Source organism: Limulus polyphemus, unplaced genomic scaffold (genome assembly GCF_000517525.1).
Source record: "Limulus polyphemus unplaced genomic scaffold, Limulus_polyphemus-2.1.2 Scaffold3342, whole genome shotgun sequence".
NCBI lineage: Eukaryota > Metazoa > Arthropoda > Merostomata > Xiphosura > Limulidae > Limulus > Limulus polyphemus.
In genome coordinates, this window is record NW_013668952.1 from 59788 (window position 1) to 72788 (window position 13001).

Here is a 13001-nt window from a genome sequence, read left to right on the forward strand (position 1 = left end):
TACATCAGGTCGGCTTACTTTTGATGAACGAGCATATTGAAACTTACCTCAGATCGGCTTACATATGATGAACATGTATATTAAAACTTACATCAAGTCGGCTTACTTAATTTTAATAATTAATATTTTAATAATTTTATTTATTTTAATAATTCGGTAGTTACATTTTAGAATACTTTGCTATCTGAGATCTTAAATATATAGTTTATATATTTGTTTTGAAGTTTATCACATGATTTTCAAATTTGAGTAGCATTACAGAAGTCTAAATATAAGACAGGGTTTTTCTTTCATGTTTCATAACTTTATTATTAAATTGGTAATTGATAAATATTTTCATACTCCAAAAATTAATATGAATGTCGCACAAACGATGCATCAGTTGTTCTACCAAATAACTATCCCAAGGCCGTCTTAAACACACCCATTAACAAAATTCATTTTTAACACTTGTTTGTAGAAACTCCTTTAGTTACAGAAGACCCTCTAGTGTCTTCAAATAAAATAACATATACTAATATAAACGTATTATCTAATGTTTTTGTTTTATTTTATATAGTATTATTAATGGTCTGGTTTTAAAGCGTGCGCTTTATGCATATTAATATTTCATATTAAAACGAAAAATAAATGATATTTTTCTCCTTTAGGTTTCCCCTAAACTTTTGTGTATGTTTGGCAGTTTTCTGAGTGCTTTAAGTTTTCTGTTTATTGGGCCAGCACCATTTCTCTCTTTCTCTCCGTAAGTGTTTGTTTATCATTCTTAGCATTTTAATTGTTTTAGTTAAATGATTTTGATATTCACTTCAAAAATATATTTTTCTAAATGTTCTTGCAAAATTAATTTTAGTTGTAAAATTACAGACTACAGTATAGATATGATAACTTCTGGATTTTATTTTATGAGAGATCAGTTAGATTACGTAATCTCTTTAGCTTTCACTTCTAATACACTTTCCTTGGTTACTCTTCTTTCGAATGAGCTCTACTTAACTTGTATTTAAACTGTGGAATTCCAAAGACAAAAGCTATTTGACAAAATAAATAACAAATTTAGTGTAGGTGTGAGAAGTGGCGACGGCGTTAGAACTAAAATAAACAAACAGTAAACAGAAGAATTTTATGTATCTATGAATTCTAATTGCACTTTATTTTGACTATGCTAATCCGATAGGTGAGATATGTTTAGCCCGCATATATATATGCAAATTCCCTTCTACAGTAGTAGTTCTACTCAATAAAGCAATGCTGCTCTGGATAGAATTATGGCTGAAAGAATATGTATATATATAAGGTATGTTTTACTCACATAACGACACTATTAAATGATCTACATTCAAAAGATACGACATTTCAGAGAAGTGATATTATTATTACTATTCTCTGCTAAGTTTTATATTCTACTATATTTAGCTTTTATAGTGGTTCTTTACAGAGAAAACAAAATCATGAACCATGTCTAAAAACGGTAATACTTAGGAGAGTCAAAATAGAGATTTGTAGCTTGAAGAAATAATTTCAATACTATATCTCAAACCTTAAGCTAACTTGTTTACTTTTTTGCGATTACATTCTCAATTTAAGCTACCCATCTTGTTACTGTATTTTTTGAAAAGCTCTATTACTCCGTTTTAAATTAAAATTTGTTAATAATATTATATGCATGGACTGCAACAGCTATTTGCTTGGTACAAACGAATGTTGATAGAAGTCGATGTTTTGGGTGACTTCTGTTACCTGGCTTCAGGGCTCTTCTTTGTCTCTACATTTTACTTATTTTTATATATTTTTATTCTATTATGATTTATTTAGTTTTATATTATATACGTTTAAGTTGTTTATTCAATAGAATATGCTTAAGTTAACATTAGTAATTATCTTTTGCGAATGAAGCTGCTAATTATTCATAACTTGTGGTCTTATGATTACTTTTAGCTACAATTATTTAAGATACAAATACGTATTCATAATGTAACACTGTTGAAAACTTTAGCTACTAATCACATTCAACTAAACAATATGGGTGAAGCAATACGCGTTATGCTCTGATGTATGTAACCTTACTATTAATTACACTCTTTTTACTCATATATCCACTCAGCATTACTGTTTGATGCTAACCTTCAAATGTTTCCTGCTTGTGGTGAAAGTATCTCTCGAAGGGAAGGTGGTTAGTTTTTACCTTTCCTGAGATTTAAGTTTCCATTTACCAATGCAAGACGAACAATGAAGGGCAGAGGAGGATCGTGCTAGTGTAGCACTACCTATTCAAACACAACGCATTCATTTGGGCTTGATTTCTGTAGAAATTGAGTAGTCATTATTGGCTGGGGTCAACTGAGCACTTGCCATCGTCTCGTCCTATAACTCGTGCTAAAAGACCTGGTGTCAATGCAGTGTCCGCTTGTAAGACGTCATATTGGGTTGTGTTGAAAGTTTTAACTTATACTTGAATTCCTATGGAAATATTCGATTCACAAACCATGGTCCAGACTTCAAGAGGACCCTGAACGAAAGGTCTACTGACAGTGATTTGACACACTCTGCTGTACAAACGCTGTGCTTTAAATTCTTGTCATGCATTTCTTATCTGAAACATCTTTGGTAATATTTTAGCATTCTTTATCCCTAAGTGATTGGAAGGGTTTGTTGGTCTCCATAGATCTTTGAAGAAGTTGTAAGAAGAAATCTTGCTCATAGAAGTGCTTAAGCCTTTAGACAGTGAAAGCCTTATAAGTTAAATGGGAGATTCTAACAGAGGTAACCCCTCATAACAGATTAAACTCCTCCTAAGGAGTAACTATAACTTAGATATTTTTTTATATTATTCCAGCGGAGATTCTGTTGGAGCTATATTCTTAAGTGATTACAGGCGTTAAATAGAACCTTGCCAGGTAAAATGGATTGCATGAATTGATCACCGTTGTTATCTTTATCTTTTTCTCATCTCAATAATTTGTTTTTGCCATATCAGATTATTTGCATTATACTGTATAGTCACATACTTCAGACCAAATGCATACATCTATAACAGCACCATATTTGAGTTTTTCTCTCACAATACGAAGGTCCTCCACTAGGATAGCGATAGGTCTACGGAGTTGCAACTCTAACATCCAGGGTTTGATTCCATGTGATGGACACAGCAGATAGCCCAATGTGGCTTTGCTACAAATAAACAACCATATGAAGATTTTATCAACTTCTGTGGTTATGTTAGTACACAAGTCCATTTACATTCCCACATCTCTGCCAACATTGAATGTTTAGTCCCTACCTGCAGGGCACCACTTCTACAATCACTACACAAAAGACTTACAGAACTGTTAAGTCTGATGGTTAGCCTGTTCGAAAGAACTGTATTGTATTGTATTGTTTTTAAGGTAAGCACAAAGCTACACAATGGGCTCTCTGTGCTTTGCCAACCACGGGTATCGAAACCCGGATTCTAGCGTTGTAAGTCCGCAGACATACCGCTGTTCCACTGGGGGGCAACAAAATTCAAAACAGAATATAAAGTAGTGGAAAAACTCGTCAAATTAAAATAATTCTATTAATAAATCACGAAAATAGCGTTTCGGGCAACAGCCCGTCATCAGGCTACTAGTGACAATAGAATTATTAATACAAGGGTTAGGTTGAAAGAACAAGTACCACGTGGCTCGAAGGTTCGAGAACATGTTCCTGAAGCTACAAATTACTTAAGGGAAATAATATATATATATATATAAATTGTATCAGTACAATAAATTGTAGTAAACAAACTAAATCAAAAAAAGAAAAGAAAAATGTAAAACAAAAATACAGGCAAGAATGTAAGGAAATGAATGAACACGTGCATCGTGTGATATTGTTCAAAGGGATGCAACAATATAAGGTATAAGTGAAGAACGACGGTGAAAAGAAAAGAATATAAAGTGGATGACTAAAGTGAATGGAATTAGAGAGAGAAAAAAGAGTGCGAACCTTGAACAAAAAGGTTGTAGACATAATTTGTTGATGTGAAAAAGTATAGATAAAGTGGAGGGCGAGGAAATGGAAAGAATGGAGTTATTTCGTTACAGAGAAATCGGACACGCCGTGTAAAGGGTGTCTACCTGTGAGTTTGGTAGCGTCATTATTTCTTATGTAACAGAGATGCTTACGTGGAGGATCCCCTAGGCGGCGACCCGTTTGACCAATATATAGCATGTTGCACTTTTTACAGTTCACGTGAACATCTCTGTAATGCCTCATTATTTTTTATATCACGGTGTGCATACAAATCTCACATGTTCTAGATCAGCAAAGCCATTTTAATTCAGTTAGTGTCATGTTTCTGTTTTTGGTTTAGACATTTCGTAGATAGTTTATATTCAAGTAAACTTTGAGCTTAAACAATATTTGCTCGGTTTATGCATTTATAGAAAAGTGTGTTTCAAACTGTAGTAAAATTTGGTTTGTAACTCTCGTTCACTTTTGTAAGATTATTTTAGATACAGTGTTGATAAAAAGAAGGCTGTCAGGAAAATATGTTAAAATAAATTAATGAAGATAACGAAGGTGTTTCTAATAGTTTTATGTTACTTGATGTGATAGGTGATTATAATCATTCTTGAGTCGAATAATCGATAAACATAATAATCTCTATAAGCGTTTCTGATAGTCCTAAATATTGACCATTAAATAACAAAAGTAATTATAGCATTGTATTGAATAAATAATTATTCATGAGTTTTATATGGACCAAGATAAATGTTATCTGGTAACTCTGATGTTTTTCTTGTTGAATAAAATATTTACCTGAATAAAAAACTTGAAGACACTCACCATATCAAATTTAATTATATACATAGAGTACTATTTCCAAATGATTGTTTTTGGAGATTTTCACTAAGCGAAGTAAAAACGACCACGGTATACATATGAATTTTAAAAACTTTCTCAGCTTTAAAATTAAATTGAAAATAACATCATTTATTTGATATCCTCAAATAAGTGATGGGAAAGATAGACAATTAATTATTTTGATAATTCTTGAATTTTTATTTTACTAGTTCAAAGATACATAGTACTATCCTTTTCGCTATGTAAAAAAAAATATATTATAATTAATTTATTCTAAAAATATATGATCGAAAATATCGTCAGTTATTTGGATAAATATACTTTTATGAACTTTCAAAAGGACAGAAATGTTTGAAGTCTTAACCTGGAAAACGTCAAAATGTCTCCAAACATTTATGTGACATTTCCTTTCATTAATACAAGTTTAACAGAAAAAAATAAATACAAATATTATGGTTTTATTGATATTCTGAAAATTCTTTTAATCTTGCTGTTTCTTGACCTCTTCATAATATACTCCAAAATTAAGTTCAAGGATATCTTACAGTTCTTCATTCAAATGAACATCACATATAAAATTAAGAGTTCAATTTATGAAAACTGTTTATTCACTGAATACAGATACTGATTTAGTTTCATTGTTAATATAACGCCAGTTGCTACATGAGGAATGTCAAAGAAATCAGACGTAAGGTCTGACTACATCAAACAGTTCTGAAATATGTACATTTGAGAAGAAGGGCTATTCAGAATGAGTACAAACCATGTATTCCATGTATTCAGCGGCCTATATTATGGAGAATTCTAACTAAGCGTATAATGCGCGGCTCTCTGACGTCACGTAGTGTATTTAGGATATACAACGTTCTTGAGCTATTCAATGGTATTTAGATAAGAACTCCTTGCTGGCTAAAGCATAATATCTGTGATTTCTTCTTCAAGGTAGCTTATTGTACCAACTATAGGCCGAACAACTGTGTCCAGTTTCATGTAAATATATATCATCAAGTATTAAATCTTCTCCTCACACTATGACACAACCATTATTAGAGGATACATTTTCAACGATGTTACTTTCCAGACACAAATCTATTGAACACTGATAGGGACATGAGCCTTGAAGAGTACAGGTATTCAACTGTATCCTTACTAATTCTAGTAATCCAAACAAACCGTTTGCACATTTCCTGGGTTAAAGGAAGTCTTCTTAATTTTAAACCAAGTTCTCCTTATCGTTGTCAGTGATAAGCACATGCGGTGTACAGATAGAAGTCATTATGTGATGTAATTCAACTTTCGTGATATTTGCTACAAAGTTTAACATACCAGTTAACTGATAGAATAATTGTTAAATGACATTCACATGAAATATTCCAATATATGCCCATTTTAGTTGTTGATGAACTGTGTTGTCTTATCAATCATCAGAACGATATTCTTTAATATACGATGTATTATCACTCACTCTCAATATACATGTGTATCACAGTACCTGTCGTTTTCTTCCTCTGATTGCTTGGTTGGTATAGCTTACGTAACAGATTATACATTATTATAACTTTGACTACTTGGTTATCAGAGCTGTTGGTAATATTTTACGCTCAGTGCTTACTACAAATGATTAAATATAATTTTGAAATTTTAAATAACTCGTAACATCATTGTACACACTTTGTTTTATAAGTTATTCGTGGACTTCTCTGCGGCTATTTTTTATTATTTACATTCAAAATGACTTGTATTTTAATAAAGTAGGACACTATAACTAAATTGATTAAAGAAAATATTTTCTTCTCAGCCGTCTTTACAAATTTTGGGCTTGGCGCATTAATCTTCATCCGCTGTTTTTTTTTTTTTTTACTTTCATGATGTATGTGAGAAAAGGTTCATTCTGATTTCCTCAAATTATGTTTTTTATTATCTTTAAAAATTGGTATGGGGTATTATTTTCTTCAAATGAACCTATTAAATTTCATGGTTGCTACTGTTTGGAAGTCTTCAGCTATAGCCTGCAACTGTATGAAAACACCCTCAGTAGAGTACTAATGGCTACTTTTGCATTTATTTTTCTTGAATCTGTGCTAAAACCATCATCTTCGTAAAGTTATTTCATTGTAGGATTAATTCATCTAACCTTTTTTTTTTTCGTTTCACTGTATCACCCATAATGTATGTTCATTCCGGTTTTGCTATTCTATTGGATAGCATTTTCAGGTTTTTCATGTTTAATTTTTGAAAAAGTGATTCATTACATATACTCGTAATTTTGCCATTATTACAAGAGGATTTGTTTTCTTAATGATATTATGAAACAATTAAATAAATAGATGTGTTGGTTTTATATTATAAACACGGCGAGGATTACTTATACACAATGAACAATTTAGTCCTACATTTTAGCTAGACTTTGACATTTAAATTTATAGTTTACTAAACATTTATGCCATTATTTCACCCATTTGTTCACGCAGTATATTGTTCATCCCCATACTGAGTTGATAATCACAAATTGAGTATTGTTACATTTTAGATATCATTGATCAGTATAAATGGATTTTCCGAAATATTCTGAACCACATGTAATACCATGGTCAAAATATTTTCCTTTTAATGATTTACTCGTTGTAGTGCCAAAGTGGCAGACTTTTTCATGGTTATTTGAGTCATATTATATTACAAGTTTACAGTATGCAGTTTGAATCCAGCTGAAAGATCAATATTCCAATTTCATACAGTTTAAAACAACGTTTTATTATATGTTTCCAATTTTGATAAAAAAGAAAATCATAGAACTAATATAAATTTGTATTTCTTTTCACTCGGAGATGCTCAGTATTCATTAATGTGTAAACAACCTTAAGACAACAACGCGATAAAAAAAAAAAACCAACTAGAAGCATTGGTATATTTTTTCTAATCACAATTGAGCGAGATCTTAAAATTAAAATTATTTATTAGGACTTGTAAGTTACAGTGAATTAGAATGTTCAAAAACATATCAAGTGCTCCATATCTGATATATCCAGTGCTGACGAAACCTTTTGCTTGATACAAGGGCTCTTCAGACAGTGATTAAGACGCTATCTATGTTAGGAAGTTATTTGAAAGCAATGTTACGGTGCGACAGGAGGATGATTGAAGGAGCTTCATATTGCTATTTTGTTTTGAAATTGATAAAGAAAACTACGTTTTTCACTAAACTAACAATAGTGATTTGTAACCTGGAAGTCTTTGGTATTTGAACGCTATTGATACAACTATGTAAACTACATGGTAGCTGAAATGCCAGCTTTCGGAAACAAGTTTTACTTATCATCTCAGTGGTCCATTTATAATTATTTCTTTTATTTATATAATTCTATTTCGTGAGGAACGATTATCTGGCTGCACATGATAGCATTAGATGGGCAAAATAATACAGTAAAAACTAAAGTAGAGAGATGAAAAATATATGAAATTTGGCATAAACTCTCATATATCTCTAATGAAGCAAATGTTGCATCGAACTAACCTCACCCAAACCTACAATGGAAAAGTACTTAGACTGTTATATGCACAGCTCTTTACATACAAACGAGTTTCCAACAAGACAAAACTGAAGTCATAAACCTAAACCTAATTTTTTCGTGACACGGCTTATTTTTTCACAAACGTTTAAAATTTAACTTTTTATAAATGGTGATTGGTTAGTACAACGTATAAATGATTTCACTTATTAATAACGTAAAAATACTAAATTAAAACAGTAAAGCTGATTCTCATGATTTATCGCCACTTTAAGGAAAGATCTTTTTCTCCAATTAGAAATTTTATAGTTTCAGAAAGTGACAGACAAAAACATAATCCTAATTACAAGTTCGAATGCGTTAGCTCAGAAACTGCGCAGGCATTGGTAAGTTGTGTGGGTATATTGCTGATAGAAATATACTAAGCAATATTTCTAGAAATAAATTTGAAAGTTTCTGTTACGCCTTATGTGTTCTGGTGTTGTAGTATAACGGAAACCTTGTAAGATATATGATTTTTTTTTTATAATTAATGTTTTGTTGCAGTGAACTTTGGCTGATCGTAATATCACTTCTCATCTTGGGATTAGGATTATCAGCCAAGATTGTACCAGCGTTTTATTGCGCTCTGAGGGAAACAATGTAGGTCCATTTTTCTCACCATAGTTTAGTTAAAGAAATAAAAACCTCCAAAGTTTGAAGAAATAGAAATAGAAATAAGGTGGTTCAATATGCATATGGTGTCAGAAAATTATTTGACGTATTACAAACTTAAGCACGATAAGACAGTAACAGCTACGACCTTACGGTTTGTGATGGATGAAGGGTACTTTATGTCATAATGAGTGTAATCACGTATAACGCATGGCAATCACCAAATATTTCCTCAGACACATCAAGACAGAGAACACTATGTGCATCTGTGGCTAGCAGGATTGAAATTTCCAATTCTAGTGAAAAGGCAATGACGTAGAGTGTATGGAAGAGAGAGAGCCACCAGTTAGCAATTCTATAAAATTGTTGTATCGTCAAGAAGCGTGTACACAAGGAAGGTACGGTCGCTAGGTTTCACTTGTTTGGACATTTCCCTCTGGAATTATCAGAAGGTCATCGTCTATATGACAAAGGTGGCTGGTCTGGGAACACTACGTGAACGAATGAAATAGCTATTGTAAATATGCTACCCGAATGTTGTCTCTAGATGTTGAGGACTACAAATGGAAAACATGGAGAAATGTTATGATGGCATATAAAACTGCATACATGTGAGGTTAATACAACATCACAAACCGTAAGATCAAAACTGTAACTGTCTTGTTGTGGCTAAGTTTGTCAAACAATTTTCGGATTTCTCCTATATTCTTACCTATATAAAAATGTGTGTGTGTGTGTGTGCGTATATTTATATATATTCGAATCAACTTTTATGTTAATAAAGTCCATTAAAAAATCAGCTTGAAAATCAACTTTTTCGAAAGATTATATTTGTATCTCGTTATTATAATAAGATCATGTTCAATAGATGAATTCCATGTATTTTGTAGAGGTTCTAAAGTTGTGCAACGATTTGTTTTTTTGAATTTTCAGTAAACTTGGATTTCCTGACGATTTTTCAACAAAGGCCTTAGTGTCAGCCATATTTTCTTCATCTATATCTATTGGGTAAGGTACATAATATCAACTTTTTCGCGTTTTCATCACTGATTTAAGAGACAATGCCTTTGAAAAAGTGGTCTAATTTCATGTCCATTATGGCATTTCCTCGTAATTTGTTTTCCATGTATATTAAATATATCTTTTTCGTAATTAGTAAGTACGACATATTTATTTAAGCGTACTAAATTTTCTAGTAACATCACTATTGCATACTATGGATAAAATGCAGAATTAAAATATATAAGCCACAATCTTATTTTGTACTTACTCGAAAAGAGCACTATGTAAATAAAATTTCAATTCAATGTATAGAATTAAATTGTCTATTACCAATACGAATCTTTTTTTTACCAAGTAAAGTATCAAATAAACATTAGATGCAAGATGGTTTTTCAAAATACCTGTTATAGTTTTTTTACGTACCATGATCTTATCTTAAAATAATTAGTAGTATTTTTAAATACTCATACCTTCAAAATGAAGCAGAACAAAGGAAGTTTTACTTTTTTGTTCGTAGATGATGCATAAGTGTTAAAGTATATATTAAACATTAAATGTTAAAGTGCTAATAAATGTAATATGAACTTAAGGATGTATAATAACTGTTCAATGTCAGAGTATCTACTAACTGTTAAATGTTAGGGTATATGATAACTATTAAATGTTACGTAGTTACCAACTTTCAAATGTTAGGGTATATGATAACTATTAAATGTTAAAGTTTGTACCAACTTAGATATAGCAAGGTAACAGTTGTGAGACTATATACTAAGTGTTAACTAGAGTATACGTTACGGTATATACTAACTCGTAAATTTAGTATATATACTAACAATTAAAGATTAGGTATTTACAAAGTATTCGTGATAGGGTATGTACAAACATTAAAATATTATGGTACAATCTTAGAGTTAAATATTGAGAGTCTAAGGCTAGGATATAAACTAACTTATATAGGAGAGTTTATATACTAGTGTATATACTAACTGGTAAATTTTAGGGTATATATTAATTGCTATATATTAGCGTACATACTAACTACAGTATTAAATGGGGATATTTCATAAGCTGAACGTTAGAGTATACACTAACGTTTAACTGTTACGGTTGAAGTAAACTATTAAATGAAGCAATAACTGTTAAATATTAGGGTATATGCTAACATCTAAATATTATGGAACCTACTAGTTTTTAAATGTTGTGGTATATACTAACTGTTAATGCTATAGCATATATTAAGTGCCAAATGGTAAAGTTCGTACTAACCGTAAATCCTAGGGTATATACTAAGCCAAAAAATGTTAGGGAATATGCTAACTGTTATATCTTAGCGAACATACTCACTATTAAATTTTACGACACATGGAAATTATTAAATCTTAGGGTATAGAAACTGTCAATTATAGCTTATATACTAATTGTTAACTGTTAGATTATAAACTAACTGTAAAATGTTATAATATGTAGTAATTCTGAAATGCTACGATACATACACATTCTTAATTGCTATGGTATATAGTAGTTCTCAAATTTTGTATATATACTAACTGTTAACTGTTATGATGTATAATGCCTATTAAAAGTTGAAGTACATACTAGGTATTAAATGTTATCGCACATACCAACTGCTAAAAGTTAAAGTTCATGCTAAACATTAAATGTTAGGGTATATATAGCTTAGGTGTAATTTACTGCTTAATGTTCTGATATATACTGTAACTGTTAGATTTTATAGTGTATGGTATCTGTTATATGTTAGGATATGTGCTAACTGTTCAAGTTTAGGTACCTATTATGTGCTAAATGTTACGGTATATACAGTAATGTGCAAAAGTTTTAGGACAAGAGAATATTTTGTCATTCTTTTCATTTTATGGGTCTAATTCTTCCATGTCATTACAGAATATAAATCTCAACACTATGGTAATGGTTCACTGATCCCTGTTGACAATTGAATGAACCAGGGTGAGAATACTTATCATTCTTTAGAATTCCCATATACTTGTACCAAGGGCATGTCGTAAGGGTTCTGCTTGAATGAACATACTGATCAAATATAGGGTCTGCAGTGTCTTAACTATATAGCAAGGAGCTAGCATATGGTACCAGTATATGCTAGAAAAAATCAATAATTGTTCCTTATCAACCTTCTTCAATGAAATTGTTCTTTTTAAAAAAGAGGGGAAACAATAAAAAAATTGCAAAAAATTAAGTATAATGTAGTGCTGTTACGAGTTACACCAGTTAAGGTCGGTCAAATTGATCAACCTTGAATAGAGTTAAGGTAGAGAAAAACAGATAAAGTATAAAGTTTTACAGAAAAAAAACATTTGAAATGTACTTAGGAGGTCTTAGAAACAAGATATAGTAGTTCCTTCTTGTACTAGCAAGACTATTCAAAACATAATACTCGAATGTAGTATTATGATAATATTATATCTATGGCCTTCAAAAAGTTGACGACTCTACATGTTTCGACGTTGCAACGTCATCTTCAGGAGTGAATTACAAGACAATGCTAAAGTATATACAAACTGTTAAATATTATGTACTTACTAACATTTAAGTGTTAGGTTCTATACTATCTGTTATATCTTAGGATACACACTAACTGTTAAATGTTATGGTATATTTTAACATTGAAAGTTAAAATATAAACTTATTATTATATATTAGGGATGTACAAACTGTGTAATTAGTGTATATACGCGGTGGTGAATATAATAAACTGTTAAATTTTGAGTATGTTAGAGTCTATACAATTTCTGAAATATAAAGAGCTGTTAAAAATCAATATATAATATTTTATATACTAACTCTTAAATGCCCTTGTGGATACTAGCTTTTGAATCTTAAGTATTTTCTAACAGTTACATATTAATATATATAATAACTCTCAAGTGTTAAAATATACGTTAGGGTATATACTAATTGTTAAGTGTTATGGCATATTTTAATTTTTATAGAATGGCTCAGAGTTTTTTTTTTTTTTTTTTTACATACAAACCTTTA

At 30.8% G+C, this 13001-nt stretch overlaps 1 protein-coding gene across 4 annotated transcripts in view; it reads left to right on the forward strand.

The window, feature by feature from the left end:
• LOC111088215 (MFS-type transporter SLC18B1-like) overlaps positions 1-13001 on the forward strand; it is an 80614-nt gene that overhangs the window by 49419 nt on the left and 18194 nt on the right. For all 4 annotated transcript variants that reach the window (XM_022397617.1, XM_022397620.1, XM_022397618.1 and 1 more), the window contains 3 exons: positions 651-742; positions 8880-8975; positions 9921-9995. In XM_022397617.1, the coding sequence (XP_022253325.1) occupies positions 651-742; positions 8880-8975; positions 9921-9995 (263 nt within the window). The remainder of the gene's footprint in view (positions 1-650; positions 743-8879; positions 8976-9920; positions 9996-13001) is intronic.